The sequence below is a fragment of the Puccinia triticina genome, chromosome 11A (assembly GCF_026914185.1).
Source record: "Puccinia triticina chromosome 11A, complete sequence".
Classification (NCBI taxonomy): Eukaryota; Fungi; Basidiomycota; class Pucciniomycetes; order Pucciniales; family Pucciniaceae; genus Puccinia; species Puccinia triticina.
Window position 1 is genome coordinate 2,719,709 of NC_070568.1, and position 15,948 is coordinate 2,735,656.

Here is a 15,948-nt window from a genome sequence, read left to right on the forward strand (position 1 = left end):
TGCACTCAGTCTCATTTACTGGGTTCATCGGCAGGCTATGATACATGGCAAGCATATGTAGGTTCAGTCACAAGCGCAGCCAAGGTAGATTGAAAAGCTCTAAAAATCATTTTGACTTATGCGACGGATCAAGGGACCGGGAAAAGAAATGGTACCCGGTCGTTTGAGGAGATCAAAAAAAACATCTGAGCCATAATTAGTTCATGAACACAAATATAGCTAGTCTTCATTATGGGCGGATGGAAAGCACCGGCAAAGAACCTGAGACCGAGCCATATGAAGGAATAGGATTAACTATTTTGGAAGGTCGAAAAGTGGCTGTGTCATGAGTTTGGACAATTTTGGTAGGTATAAGATCAGATTGGCTGAGGGTGTAGGACAAAAGAGGTGATTATTCAGGAAACGCGTTTGGTGATTGGGAGCAGCTAAGACTTTTTGCATAACAGAAACAAAGGAAGTGCGAGTTGGCTAATTGAGCAGGTGGAAAAGTGATAGGCGCAAAAGGAAAATGATAAGCGCAAAAAATCTGGAACCACAGTTGCTTTATTGTGTGCAGGCGAGGTGACACGGGCATGCTGAGCGCATTTTCAGGAGGCATAAAAGGACGCGACGCTGCCGCAGAGCCGAACATCCCAAAGCTGCTTGGGTGTATTGATTGGCTATGACCAAATTATCGTCTCCCCTGCGATTATGCCCTCACACAGATGATTGCGTTGATACTTGACTTTTTTTTTGGTTGGAGCTTCCATAGGGGAACTGCTGCCAAAAAAAAAAAAGTCATATCCACACAATTATCTGTTTTTAATTTTGCTGGGATTGGACTTCATGAAGAGTGCCTAAGTATACCTTTGTACTTGGCCGGGATGAATTTTCTTCCATTGTCCCGGATGACTTGTACCTGCTCGTCGAGGAAGATTTCTTGGCAAGCAGGTGCAAGGTGCTCGCGTTGGAGGAATCCTCACGGGCGAGTGGGGATCCGCTCGCTGGGGATGATTCCGAGGAAGATTCCTCCACAGCAAGCAGTCAAAAGACCCGCTCGCCGGAGAGGCCTCCTCCTCGGCGATATCATCGTACGTTCTTGCAGAGAGCAGCTATGTACAAGGTGTGCCTGCTCGCCTGATACATACCCGGCTGTCTCAGGAAACCTTCTCCTCGGCGGGCAGCCAGCACCACCAGCATACCGGTGAGGAATCACGCTTGGTTGCTCGGCTCTGAGGGCCGGTTTCTATGTGTGGGCTCATCCCAGCTCGTTGGCCAGGTACCTTCAAATGTGTTTTTTTCATACCCCTTTTGGCTGTATGGATTTGAATATTGTTTTTTTTCCTACCCTAGCTTAACAAAGCCGGACCCGCGCGAAGCGCTCTCCGTAGAAGAGGCTTACTCGCTATCCCTCAATTTTGGCAGGAGCAAAAGGGATATTCAGTGCAAAAAATAAAAATACAGCCCTATCAATTGTAATTAAAACAATAAACGAAAACTGAATAGACAGTCTTGTAGCCTTGATAAATGCGCAAATTTTGACCCCTGTTCCAGCCTCTCAATCCAAAGATTGCACTCCCTAGTGGCAAAAGTGTTCAGGAATCTGGTCAAGGCAGCAAAACAAAATTCCAAACCATGTCTTAAGTTTGGAAGATCCATGTGTGGATCCACATTTGGCCAGAGGGAAGCACAGTGGTGATCTTAGCTTTGTACATACAATGTGTCAATTTACATACAACCTAGAAAGCATGCAGATTTTTTGGTCCACAAGATCTACAAGCAATACAGCCTTGTGAATCCTTGTGCAGATCCATTTCTTGAAAAGTCACTTTTCAAAAATTTATTAAAAATACCTTGATAGTGATACAAGAATTCTGAGGAGACAGAATTGTAGAGGAGATGTCAAAGGGTCAGAAAGCTGTGGCTCAGACCTTTGGAGGTTCTGGGGGCAGAGCTATTAAAAAGTTAAAAAACCTTACAGCCATTTGGTAATTTCTGCTCCCCTATGAAATTGGGGATAATATGCAAGTCCCTCCCTGCGGGAGGGGCCGCTTCGCGCCCAGCCACAGCGAGCCTCTCACCAGGGGGACTTGTGTTAAGTTAGTTCCTACCTAGCAACCAAATTGAGCTGGCATTGCTTAGGCTACATTCAGGTTTGCCCCAACTTGAGCTTCAACTCCTCATGAATGGAGATCAATTACTAGCACCAAGAAAAAAAATGAATCACAAGAACGGTACAAGAGTTTCTGAATTTGAAAACATGAATACCTTTGATGCATTTCTCACTCCAGCAGAATTAGATGAATTTGAATCCGGGGTCTTTACTGAAGAGCAAATGCAAGTAGTTGCCTCACGGGAAGACACTTTTGTGGACACCATCTTTGATTTTGACGTGTTGTGTATGCTTTATGGTATCCCATATACCAAAATCAAAATTTTCTGCTTTTCTTTCTTATTTCTATTAGTTTCACTCTTAATCTCCCTTTTCCTCTTATAAATAACTTAGTATTCCTCAAGACTCAGATTCTAGGGAAAAATTCACCCCTAGTCTTGCCTTACAGAACACTCATAAGGGCATTCAGAAGTTACATACTCTTACACACTCACAATACCCCTTACAACCTCAAAGAGTTACACAATCCACATTTACAACACTTAGTTTACACACACGGTTACATACAAGCTACATAAATATTTACACATAGCTGCATCATCACTTACATACATACAGTGTACACATGCAGGCACTCATGCAGGTGCTAGCTGCATGTGATAGCTGCATGCACTAGCTGCATGCGCTAGTGGATTTTTGTTGCACGACAACAGCAGGTGACCTGGTTACAGCATGACTACACTAACATCCTGTCCTGGCCAATCACACCCCCTGATTCAGCCTGCAGATCATAACCCATAATCACATGTACAGTCCTGACCAATCACATTCACCCATTCAGCATATGTACTAGCCAAAAACCCTCATGTACCTAGCTAAAATCCCTCACTGTTGTCTATAAAAGGAGGCTCTCCTCCCCTGTTGTAACTTCCCCCCAGCAGCAGACTACCTGCACTCAGTTTCCCCTATAACAAAGTACACAACTTCTCACTTCAGTCACCCTATATTTTGGTTTTACACACATTACAAAACGCTTACACACAAAATAACAACTCTACACAACACTTACATTACATAACACAAACCTCTGAGGGGTCCTCTTTGACCAACTATCACCTGGTTGAAGTCCAGACTCCTCACTCATAACACATTTTAGCAACTTCATTGCACCCACTTTATAACAACAGTTATCTTTTAATAACACCCCAATATCACTACATTAAACCTGCCAATCTGAGATTGGTGGGCTTGTTTTGATGTCTAGTGAACCAGGAAAGGCAGAGGTTTCCTCATACATCCCTTTCTGCACTCAGCAAAAGGTTCTGAGGAACACTCTTGAGCTTTACAGCGTGGGAAAACCAACCTCAACTGTCTGAAAAAGTGATTGACCTCAAAACTGTGCAAGAAACCCTGGCCAATTGTGTCAGCCTCCGTGATGCCAAGGACTACTCCTTCTAGCTACACATGGTGCAAAACTAGTATAAGAGAGTATAAAACTCTGGGACAAAATTCCAAGGGATAATTCCAATAATATATTGGTAACTATGGCGTAAAAATATGGGCAAAAATAGAGTAATTATATTAACTAGAGGCCAAGGCAGCTTTGCTGCTGCAAATCTTGTTTGAACATTAATCCAAGCTTATTAATGCCTCTGAATCACAAAACAAAACTTCAAGGGTTTCCCCTACAAATCTACAAAGATCGCAAAAAAAAAATCAAGGTTTACCCCTCTACAACTTCCAGAAAAAGAACAAGAAGGGTTTTCCCTCTACAACTGCTAAACTCAACAAAAAAACACAATTTTACAAAAAACCATGCAACCAGCCACCTAACATCAGCAAGCTAATGCACCATGGCCCACCATCCATCCCTTTCTAGCAGGGTTAAAAAATGGTGAGAGGATGACCCCCAGCGCGCCACATTGAAGGCATTATGCAAAGGGGGGCCAACGAGTTTAGCCCCTCAAACTGCGCAAGTGCAACAGCGGAGGAGTGAGGACAAGCCGCCAGCTGGAAGTGCAGCGGCAGAGAACATCCTGGGGTTTAACAATCACGACAGCCAGGTTTATATACCCCATTTAATCCTTGGCCCAGCCCTTGCCCAACTCCACTCTGGATACCATTGTCAACAAAACCACCACCACACAGCTGCCTCATCTTGGATCAAGCAACCCCTCTGTTTGAGCCCTGCGCCAGGCTCCCCATTGGCTAGACATCCGCAACCACCTGGACTGCCTCCGCACTTGAACTCCACCGCCAGCAGCCCACACCCGCCGGACAATCTCCCCATCCCCATCAACTCTTCTCACTCTCTGTTGGCTTGTACTTGGAAAACAAGAAGTGGACTTGGACTGTCAGCAAGATCTTCAAGCCACCTTGCCCTGAAATCCTACCCAAGAAGTACCCCCACTCCACTCCCTCCCCCGGCCAAAGACCCCCACCGGAGCTCTGGAGTTGATTTTCAGTGAGGCCGAGTAAATGGAGGCAATCAAGTTGGCAAAACCCATATTTCCTCGCGGGAGTCTTACAAGGTGTGTTTATTATTCTAATGTACAGCCTACCCAGCTAACTATATCTGATCCTTGTGACTTCTCTGCCAGCGTCCACCAGACGGTCAACAGCCACTGAGAAACCAGCTATTCTTACAAAATCAATTGGAAGCAAGCCATTGTTACCAGCAGCTCAGGTGGAGCTCAAAGGAGATCAAGCCAGAGACTGCCGGCCCCAAACTGGAGTGACACAAGCTGCTGAAATAAAACGTAAATATGTAGTGGTAAAGATTTCAAGTGCCTTGCAAGCAAGAGCTGAAAAGATGAAGGATCTCAATGAGTTTATTATTCTCACTAACAAGAGAATCTATCCCATGTGCTATTCTCAACAATTAATGGTATGGGCACCTCAACGGCCACCATCCAAGAGCCAATTATGTTTCCTTTAAACTGCTCTCATAATTATTTGTTCAATCATCTATATGTATTTACATCCACATAATATATCAGCACTTCCATCTTATAATTCCTCTCATTGTATTGACTTTATCTATCTTGACATTTTACACCTTCACAATAAACTTTTCCCCTCCTCCAATTCTCCCACTAATTGTTAATATCAATACTGGCATTTCTCTTTCTTCTCCTTCTAACTATTATACACCCAATACTTGTTTCATTTGGGGTTCCCAAATAGTGAGTGGCAGATGTCATGAAAACATACAACCTTATTTGCGGGGACTGTCAAATGCTTCCCTGCAAAACAGTATGAATGGCAGTATGTCACATTAGGGGGTATTAAATATGAGAAATCCTCAATTAGAAACCAGGCAATTAGCCAAAAAAAAAATCTGTCAACAGTGGATCCCAAAATGGGGTAGAAGAAAGACCAGCATGTTTTAAAAATGGTGGGTTTTTTAAAGCCAGTCAATTACACAATGGTGGATTTGGTCATATTTGATACCCCCTATTTGTATGTTTTCAACTTTGAGAAAAACCTAAAGATTATAATCAAATTTGATTTATTTTTCATGCATAATAGTTGTGCCTATTGTTCCTTATACTGGCCTTCCCTTGAATTTAATAGGTCAGTTCACATTTGACTGGGACTGCTTCTGGCTTGCTTATGTAATGCTGCTTGCTGGTTTTAGAAATTCATTAACTTCCCAGCCAAATTGGCTTGAGCTGGTAAGTTGAAACCTCAAATGCTCAGCTGGTTTGAAATTTTCAGCTTTCTGACAAATTTTAGATGGGAGAATGTTTCTTGCATTCTATGGTGATCAAGCAAAACCAGTTGTTCTCATTTCTGACTGGTCCCAAGGATCTAGGTGAATATTGATCAAATCATTTGGGCCAGGCAGGGAAAATAAAGTGTGGCTAGGCTTATGAATCAAGATAATATGCAACATAGGAGATGACACAACTGATAATTATACTTGCAGTGGCAAAACCGCCCCCCTTGAAATTCAATTTGACCAGCCCACTTTTGCTTGTTGCTGTGGCACAAGCTGGAGGGTCAAATGGAGGTGCCCTATGGAGTATTTGAGGATTATTTTCAACTTGTTATGTGATTTTTTCTAATGAGCACAGGCAAAAACCATGATCTTGTCTTCTGTGTTTCTGTGACTTTAATAAACTTGGATAATTCAGAAACAAATTGGAACAATTTCTGAGATATTATCAAAATATCTGAAATGTAGATGCTGTGACTTGTTCCAACAATTTAAACATTACAATGAATTTGTAGCAGTGTGTAACATATCTTTGTATCACTGTTACACTGTAACGGTATTCAGCAACAGGCAACAGGTCTATACCCACCCCAGCCGACCCTCGAGGCCGTGCAACCGACGATCCCGGCAATGCGCGACGTCTGGGAAGAGGCTGAGATAGCAAGGCGTAATGCTAGGCTGCTGATTGAGGCCCTCGCTTTCACCCATCCATCTGAAACGGATTCCAACGAAATCATCCAGGTTAATACCCCCCTTGTTCTCCGAAAATACCTTGCACACAACCGACCTGCTAACTTGATATGTTTCTCTTTTTATATTTATAGGGATTTTACACGAAGTGTTATCAGAGCCGAAACCAACTGATGGATGATATCCCTTGGGCGACCGAACAAGCCGAGCACGCCCGAGCCTATTATGAACAACAAGCGGCTGCCGCTCAATCGGCTCAACCACGAGAGCCGCGGGTAGGGCGAACAAATCCATATGAGAACAAGGGGACTCCGAATGCAGAGCGTGGGAGTTCGCGAGAAGAGCAGCTGCTGTCGCTGTTACTGTCAGTGAACACCGAGCTGGTCAATGCCTTTCAGCAGTACGACGAGGTCGAAAGCCTGGCCCGAGCCGAGCGCGAGCTGCAAGAGGCCAAGGAACTGTCGAAACACCAAGCTGGCCGGTACCCCCGGACGAGCTCGTTGCTCACCGCCGACAACGGGCCCGTCGCGGGCGGCTCCTCCTCCTCCTCTTTTTTGTTAAGTTTGACACAACTAAGATATTTATTTCTTTTGTTAGAACTAATGCGGATTGCATAATAAAGATAAAGGAAATAACAAAACAAGGATAATTAATGTACCTAAGAGCAGATTTGCTTGGGTACTAGTGAATGAAGAAACTGGCTGCTGTGCAGCTGCGGAATCAAATGATCTGCTGATGAAGACTGTAGTCGTCATCAGTGAAAGCGCTCCCTTATAGCGGAGAGCAAGGTAAGATTTCTCTTACTTTAGCTTGATGAGCCTGAAGCAATAGTATTGCCAATACGTGCTGCGAGAGTACCGAAGCTGCTCATGTCGATTGCTGGTAGCATATTCGACTTATCAGTTCAGTACCTTGGCGGCTAAGGGCGCAACAGTGATGGACTTACCTCCGTTTGCGGAGTTAGAGATCCTATCACAAAGGCTGGAACCTAAACGGTCTGGTTGGGCGTCGGGTGGAAGTGTGCTGTAACATTAGACAGAAAGTCTAGTCAGCTACACTTCTCCTAGCTATGGCTATCCCAATCAGCAAGCTTACCTTGTAGGTTGCTTGGCGTGTTTGGGTTGCTTGGGCTCTGCGTCGGGTGATGACGTGGCTAAAAGGAAAGGGGCGGAGGAATTAGCTTTTGCTTGTTCCATCCACCTGGGAGCTACATGCATATTGCATGAGTCGCGCCGGCTTACCTTGGTCCCTGGTAGGGTTAGGTTTAATAGCCTTGCGCTTCCTTTGATTCGGGGTTGACCCTGGATCCTGACATCCCGCCATGCTTTGAGCCGGTAGGCTGGAAGCACACGAAATTAAAGATTTGATGCCAATGAGTTCAAGGGCTCTGCAAATAATTACGCGTCCTACTGGCTTTGTGAGAAAATCGGCCGCGTTGGCTTCAGAGCGAATGTAGTTGAGCTGGATGAGTTTTCTGACCACCAGTTCTCGCACAAAATGTAGTCCAATCGACATGTGCTTGGTTCTGAAACTTTTCTGTGAAGTTTTGCTCTTTGCCAAGTCGATTGCTCCTTTTTTATCCACTAGAACTTGAATTTGCTGAACTTCGGGACGTGTCTTCACCTCAGTTATCAGGTTTGAAAGCCATGCGAGTTCTTGCCCCAGATCGGAAAGCGCTTTATACTTGGCCTCCGTTGTTGACAAGGAGACTGTTGCCTGCTTGGAAAATTTCCAAGCAAGCAGGTGAGTACCTGACATTATGGCAAATCCTGTTGAGGAGCGGCGAGTGTTGGGACAATTCCCCCAGTCCGCGTCAACATAGGCCTTCAGCACGTTGTTGCTGTTCTTGATGTACATGAGACCCAGATCCTTGGTGCCGGACAGATATCGATAGACTTGAACTGCAGCGTGATAATGCAACATACCCGGTGATTCAAGGTATTGAGATAGCAAGCTTACAGCGTAGGATATATTGGGGCGCGTCAAGACACTCAGGTAGTTTAGTGACCCAATAAGTGCTTGATAGTTTACACCGGTCTTGCAAAATTCCAAATTTTCTTGCTGAGTTGCCTTTCTGAGATAGGCTTTTGGATTGAGAGGGCAGGTGGCCGGGTGGAGCTTATTGAAGCCAAATTCTTATAGCTTACGTTGGATGAACTGAGATTGATTTATCTGGATGGCACTGTTGGAACGCTTGATGTTCATTCCCAGCAAGAATTCCGCTTCCCCCAGGCACTTTATTTGAAATTCAGCCTCCATTTCCTCTTTGAATTTCAACGGGTTCTTGCTGACAAATACGAGATCATCGACATGCGCAAAGACGTAGGTGTCTTTGCGACCAGGTACACCACGTTGATAGAAGACGCAGGGGTCCTCCACTGAGATAGAAAAGCCGTTCTTTTTCAGGTAAGTCAACAGTTGGTTGTACCAGACCAGGGGGGCTTGAAGCAATCCGTAGATTGCTTTCTTCAGCCCCAGAACCGTGTTCAGCGGAAAATTGAGACCCGGAGGAGGTAAAAGAGTCACTTTGTCCTTGAGGGGACACGTCAGGAAGGCACTGCGCACATCAAGTTGATGTATTGCCAGGTCATTGTTCACTGCAAAGGAAATGAACAGTTGCAATGCGCAAGGGCGGCCGGTCGGCGCGAAGCGTGATTCAAAGTTGACGCCATGCGTTTGCCAAAAGCCTTGGGCGCAGATTCGCGCCTTGTACTCTGTAACCTTGTTGTCCAGGCCGAGTTTCTTTCTGAACGCCCACGTAGCCGGAATCGGCGCGTCAGTTGACTCTCTAGCTCGCTGTTGTCAGCTGGCTACTATGTCAGAGCCACCATGACATAATATCAAAAGCAAACATGAAATATTATTACGTAAGAAAGATACACTAGTACTGCTATTACTTATAATTAGACATATAAAACCTGGAATATTATTCCATATTCTGAATCTAAGCCTAATTTAACCTAGGGTACCTCACTTCAAGGTACCCTTAATTGTTATTCCTTCCTTGTGTAAATTGACTTCAAAAAGTTTAACAGGTGCACCACGTCCCGTGTGAATGCACCTGTATGCTTATAAACATAACCGCATATGCTTTTACCCCAGTTTCAGTGACGAAACTGAGGTGTTATGTTTAGTTTAGAAGATAGCCCAACTTAGGTTGAGTTAAATCTAAACCCGCGTGCTGCGCACTACGCCCAAAGACGGCAAAGAGCTCCAAACATGAATGAAACCCCAAAAGGGCTACCTGTACATTACAGCACGACCACCAGGGAAGTAATGACATCAAGTCTGCCCCTCCACGTGAAACAATACATACATTACATAAGCTGTACATATGTAATGATGTCACATGGATGTAGACAGAATATTCCTGACACAGCAGAAGGACTAGTACATGCTCATTACACTAGATTGGGAAATACTGTGGCCTATTCTGGAACAAATGGCCACATGTCTCAGCCCCTTCTGTACCACACATGTAGCAAGGTTGAACTGTGGTATCAAAATACTGATTTAGTCTCCCTTGGCACACCCCCAAAGGGTTTCAAGCCTCTATGGCGCCATCAACACGGCAAAAAACCTGTTTGCAGGCGCCCACAAGTTGGCCAGTGCCCCTGAGGCTCCCCTGGGCGCCCCAGAGGGCTGCAAAAGGTATTTAAAGAGCCCTCTGTCCGCCCAAATAGCCCTTTCCTCACGCTTTTACATACCTACTTGAATTTACCCGCCTTCAACACGTGCTCAATAGCCTGTTTCTAGCCTGGTAAGTCCCTTAGTAGTTGTTTTTAGCCTCATTTTGTCCCCAGAAACTGCCCAGTGTCCACCAAGCCTTCAGAATCAACCTCTTCAAGCGCTTTCAACTGCCCAGTTTCTACCCTGAAGAACCTCAAGACTTTAAGGGCTTTTTACTAGTAAGTTCAAACCCCTTTCTCTTGAGATTCTTCGCCATTCCTTGCTGGGATTTAAACCACACCTGTTTACAGGCCCCAGTGTTTGCTTTTGAGGGATTCAACACCCCTGATTTTATCAGGCCCCTCTTTATTTAATTATATTAATTTTGTTAATATAATTACGCCATTTTTCATATATTTTACGCCATAATTACCAATATATCATTGGAATTATCCCTTGGACTTTTGTCCCAGAGTTTTACACTCTTTTATACTAGTTTTGCACCACGTGTAGCTAGAAGGAGTAGTCCTTGGCATCACGGAGGCTGACAGCTGTAGCCACACGTTGTGCTGCTTCATGTTGGCAGCTTCTTTTAGCTCGGCATCCTTCCAATTCGTTGACTTGTCAGAGCACATCGCTTGTTTGTGATTAGCCGGGTCCGCTGATACTGTTGTATGAAACAGTTGTTGACAACTATAATTACAAATTTTAGCCGGATCAATGCTGCTATTTATTTGTGTTGGATGCCTTGGGCCAATGACTTTGATGACTCTGGTCAAATTTGAGGGTTCAACTATGGAGCTGTCTTGATCTTGACCGCCCCGCTCCTCGACATCTTCCGGTTTGTCTTGATCCTCCAGACGCGGGCCCAGGACGTCATGCCCAAGGATTTGATTGATTTCGTCCTCTTCCTCTCGCTCCTCATCCTCAGCTTGTTGATGTTCTGCAATTTGATCTTCCTCCGAGAAGGTAACGGTTCCTCTGCGGTGAAAGACGGTAGTTTGTTGACACCAAGGGCGTTAAGACTTTTGTGCATTGCTGCACACTGCGGAAAGGTGTCTTCATCAAAGTGTACTTGCTTGGATGTTACAATTGATCTGTCCTTGGGTCAATAGATTTGATAGGAGGAGAAATCGTTATCATAGCCCAGCATCAACCTGTCCCACGCTATGGATCCAAATTTTTGTTCTTGATTTTGCTTCGGCTTGACAATCCACGCACGGCATCCGAATGGCCTGAAGAACTTTAGATTTGGTTTCAATTGAAACATAAGTTTGATGGGGGAGGCTCGACTTTTAGATAGCAAAGGTAGGCTGTTTGTTGTGGCAGTAGCCGACTTAACCGCTTCCCCCCACCATTCCGGGGCCATGTTGGCCTGCATCATTTGAGTTCGAGTCATTTTGATGACAGTGCAATTAGCCCGTTCCGCGAAGCCATTGTGCTGCAGGGTGTAAGGTGGCGACACGTGATGTTGGATACCAGCCTCCTTCAAGATCTTGGACAGGTTCTTGCTCACAAACTCGCCTCCGCCGTCCGTAATCAATCTCTTGACGGATTTGCCGGTTTGATTTTTGAAGAATTTCTTGTACTCCAGAATGGCTGCCATCGCTCCGCTCTTTTCCTTCAAGATTTCTGTGTGTATGTAGCCGGAATATTGATCAACAATGGTCAGAAAATACCGGGCCCCGTTGTTGGTAGCTGGAGCTATTGGTCCAACCAAGTCTGCGCGCACGGTGTGCAGCGGCTCAGTTGCTGCCTTAAAGTGATTGTTGAAAGGGAGGCGAGTGATCTTTCCCTTCATACAGGCGTTGCAGGCCTTCGTCTCTGAGGAAGATAGAGTTCTACCAAGCATTGTTTTGATGCGCTTCCTGCTCGCGTGACCCATGCGGCGATGCCAAAGATCGAACTTGCTTGTCTTTGACAAAGGAGCTGCCTCCATGAGATTTGCCATTGGTCGGTCTTGCAGATCCCGTAAGCCTACAATCTTGAAGATAAAATTTGAGGTGTCAACTGTAAGAGCACTCAAATCGTCAATTTTCACTTCGAATCCACTTGGCGATGGTGTGATAGCTGCTCGATTTTCCATCAGTTGCGCGAATGAGATGAGGCTTTGAGTAAGGTTTGGGACATAGAGGGCGTCCTTAAGGAGGATGGTGGCCCCATTTGAGAATCAGAGGGTTGCATTGCCCTTAGCAACAGCAAACATTTCTTTCTGATCCCATTTGTTGCCGGTGGCAATGCTGACCCGCACCGGTGTGGACGTGTCAAACAGGTCGAAAGAATTCAGCATATGGTGACTTGCGCCTGAGTCGAGAACCATGCGCAGACGCTTGCTATCACCATTGATACCCGTCAAGTATCCAAAGGCAGGGCGAAAAATGTTGGCCAAAGAATTTCCTTCGGATGCCGCAGTTGTTACAAGGCCAGTTGGAGGATTTTGGCGTGATTTCTTGTAGAGGCCGGGGTGTAGAGTCCAGCACTCCTCCTCAGGGTGGCCAGAGAGCGGATTGTGCTTGTGGTCTTGGCAGGCATTTGGATTTGGGCGGCGCTTTCTGGGATTATTGCCCCTGTTCGCGAATTGTGAGGCTTGCGTGGCAAGTGCCATGGAGGAATTGCCAAAGGTAACTTCGCCACGATCCATGGTAGCCGTGACAGCATCATGGTGCGCTATGTCACGCAGCTTTGCAATTATATGCTTGGGATTCGCTAAGAGCTTGGCGTTGCTGATGAGAGTCTCCATTAAAGACGGTCGTTTCTTCGAAATTCGGGCAATTATAGTGCAGCTAAGGATGGTTGCGAGGACGTCTAGACCCATGGCGGCGAATTCCGCAAGCATGGCTTTGAGCTGAGTGATATACCGATTGATGTCGTTATCATACTGGATATCCTCCCATTTGCGCCACACCTGATAGATGGCCAGCACAGTCGAAGAAGCGTACTTGTTTTTGAGCTCCTTCCAGATAGCAAAGGAGTCGTGGATATTCGCGTTGGTGATGATGTGATTGTAAATATCATCCTCAACATAACCGCTGAGAATAGCCGCGGCTCGAATATATTCTTGCTTCAGCTCCTGCGTTGCGTTCGCCAGAAGCGGCTGCTCAATGCATTTGAGCAGACTCTTCACTGCTAGGTACGTCTTAACTTTTCTTTGCCAGATAGGAAAGTTATTTCCGTTGAAGGTAGGGCATTTAAAAAGATCCTGTTCTTTGCTCAAGGAGTTGTTTACGGGGGGGTAGAATTTTACAACCCTTCTTTTACAAGTCATAAGCCTTGTAAATTGCATCCATTGTGAAATTATGACAAGCTGGGAGGCATTCATAATTTTCCACACCTCCTCCCATATTTTCCACCATTGTAAAACAAGCATTTTAAAAGATACGTTGTAATTTTTTTGTCCAACGGACTGAAATGTAATTTCACAAGTGATTCTCTTGCAATGATCTCCCTTGTAAAAAATAAGCCCCGCAAAATAGCGTGTGGGGCCAAAAAACTTCAAATTCACAAGGCTTCACTTACAAGGGATGTATTTTTGCCTTCACAACGGTCGCAAAATTCTCACCAGGCAAAAGAAAATGTGAAATTTACGAGCCATATAAAAATTTGCAAGTGATAAATTGCAAAGCGCCAAACATGGAGAAACAAAAAATAAAAAAGAGACCACGGATACCCAATAGCCAAACCCTGCCATCCCTAACCAAATTTAGCTTTACAAAGCCTTGACTCCCTGGAGGCTTTTTGTTTGCGACCTCCCACTTGTTCCGATCCAGATGTCGCACTGACACTCTCTTGGGGCTCACAGGCAGCACCCCTGGGCTTTGTTTGAGCCATGGAAACCTCAGTGGCCTCCAAAGATGCCCCATCAAGTACCTTCTTATCTGCCGCCGCCTCGATTTGCTGATCTTTGACTGTTGATACAGCTGGCCTCAACGGTTGCTTGGACTTTCTTGAAGTGGAGTACCCGGTCCACTTTGTCCAGCGTGGTCGAGATGATTGAGTGGTCATCGTGGAAGAGCTTGGACAACATCGGCGTGACTTTGAAGTCGTCCCTCAACCCTAGGGAGCGCAGTAGCCGGGTATGCCGGATCCGGGAGATCGTGGTCCCATTGGCTTTGGTCGATTGGCCATCCTCGTACTCAATCAAGACCTGGAACCCGGAATTGCAGTTGTATCCTTGCTATTCGTTCTGGCATATCTGATGGATCCTCAGCACTCCGCTACGGAACTGGACGTCCGAGCGCGCGCCCTGGAGCCACCATGGCCATCGTCTATTCTTCGAGGTAGCTTGGACAGCCTCCCAGGGTACTGAGATCGGGGCAAAGACGATTTTATTCGCTAGTGCCCGTAAGACCAGACGCACCTTTCGCCGCATCTGGACCTGGGCATTCTGGTTCTGGGCAACAGATGTGCGCAGGTCAGCGGGGGTGGAGATACAGACGGGATCCGCGGGCCGTTGGTCATACTTGAAGACCACCGTAAACGGGAACGGGACAACATCGGCGCGGCCAAAGAAGGTGGTCACGCCGACAAGATCGGCCGCATTATGCGGCTTCCAGAAACAGTTGGGCCCGGTGAACTTGCTCCGGATAACGCTCTGTATTGCGAGCGCTTTTGGGTCTGCCCGGTGGCCCGCTTGGCCTGCAGCTCGGCCGTACCTCTCTGCACCAAGCCCCTCGAATAGTCGCACATTCTCAACCAGTCGTTCCCCATGAGTTCCGTCAAAATTGACCAGACAAGGCGCTCCCGGAACCTCTTCCCACCATCGCAAGCGCTTCCCTTTGGCCATCCGGTACTCGGGCATGCCCAAAATCCTAAACCCATTGGAGTAAGATATCGTCACAAGAACAGAACACACATTGAGACTCACAGCACACAAAGACTCTCGTCCCAAACTCGCCGGATCACTTCCTTCCGGAAATCAAAATTGGCCGAAAACAAGCTCTTGTCAATCTGGAGGTCTCGGTTAAAGGAGCTGATGAGTCGCTGTACCCTCTTGGAATGGATGTTGAGTAGATAAATCTGGAAGAACACATAGAGAAATAGTCAGTCAGTGGATGGTGTCAGCAATGTGCTCGATGTTTGGAGTGCGCACAAGCGTCGTCCAGATCAGAAGTGTTGATCCAAACAGCAGTTCCTGGAAATGGATGATTGCCGAGCCCGCGCCGACGACGCTGCACAATAGAAGGAGGCGATGGTCAGCAAAAAGCCAGATGTGATATGGGCGAGGCTGCAGACCTGAGCAAAAGACAGAACTTGGTGTTTGTCGAGACACAGCTCGCCATTTGCATAGACATTTGGATGGAACATTTTCAAGAGGAATTTCACCATCGGGGCTGGTGGTGATCAAATCAATCAGAGAATTTGAGTGTTTGCAGTTACTCCACTATTGCGATTGGGATGAGGGAGTTATGAAGGCAGACGGCAATAGAAGGCGGAAGGACATACTTTCAAGTGGGTGGAAATCCAACGTGATCAAGGCGTTGAGGCGTGTAAATTTTGTGTGTCATGGTGAGTTGGAATACTTTTCCGGGCAAATACAGCATTGTAAAATAAAGGCTTGTAACCTGTATCCTGTAAAAATACATTTTGGGGTTCGGATGAAGAAATTCCAAAGGATGTGTCACAAGGTTTGTGAAAAATGCAGTGTAATATTATGTAAATGCTATCTACATAGTATATTTGCATAGTATGTTTTACAATGAATAATTTACAAGGGCCAAAACAAGTCCGAAAGCACCGGAAAAATACACATTACCGCATACATCCCATAAAATCCCAA

At 45.9% G+C, this 15,948-nt stretch overlaps 2 protein-coding genes across 2 annotated transcripts; one reads left to right on the forward strand and one right to left on the reverse strand.

Moving 5' to 3' along the window:
• Nucleotides 1–6,443: 6,443 nt before the first annotated feature.
• On the forward strand, nt 6,444–14,077 carry PtA15_11A264 (uncharacterized protein; the record flags this gene model as incomplete). The annotated part of the gene is made up of 3 exons (XM_053161154.1): nt 6,444–6,554; nt 6,638–6,984; nt 13,972–14,077. 3 exons carry the CDS (start codon nt 6,444–6,446, stop codon nt 14,075–14,077), a joined length of 564 nt encoding a protein of 187 aa, XP_053025129.1.
• Nucleotides 14,078–14,346: 269 nt separating this feature from the next.
• On the reverse strand, nt 14,347–15,497 carry PtA15_11A265 (uncharacterized protein; the record flags this gene model as incomplete). Its single annotated transcript, XM_053161155.1, has 4 exons — nt 14,347–15,077; nt 15,159–15,188; nt 15,262–15,340; nt 15,405–15,497. The coding sequence occupies 4 exons, from the start codon at nt 15,495–15,497 to the stop codon at nt 14,347–14,349; spliced, it is 933 nt and encodes a 310-aa protein (XP_053025130.1).
• Between the last annotated feature and the right edge of the window lie 451 nt (nt 15,498–15,948).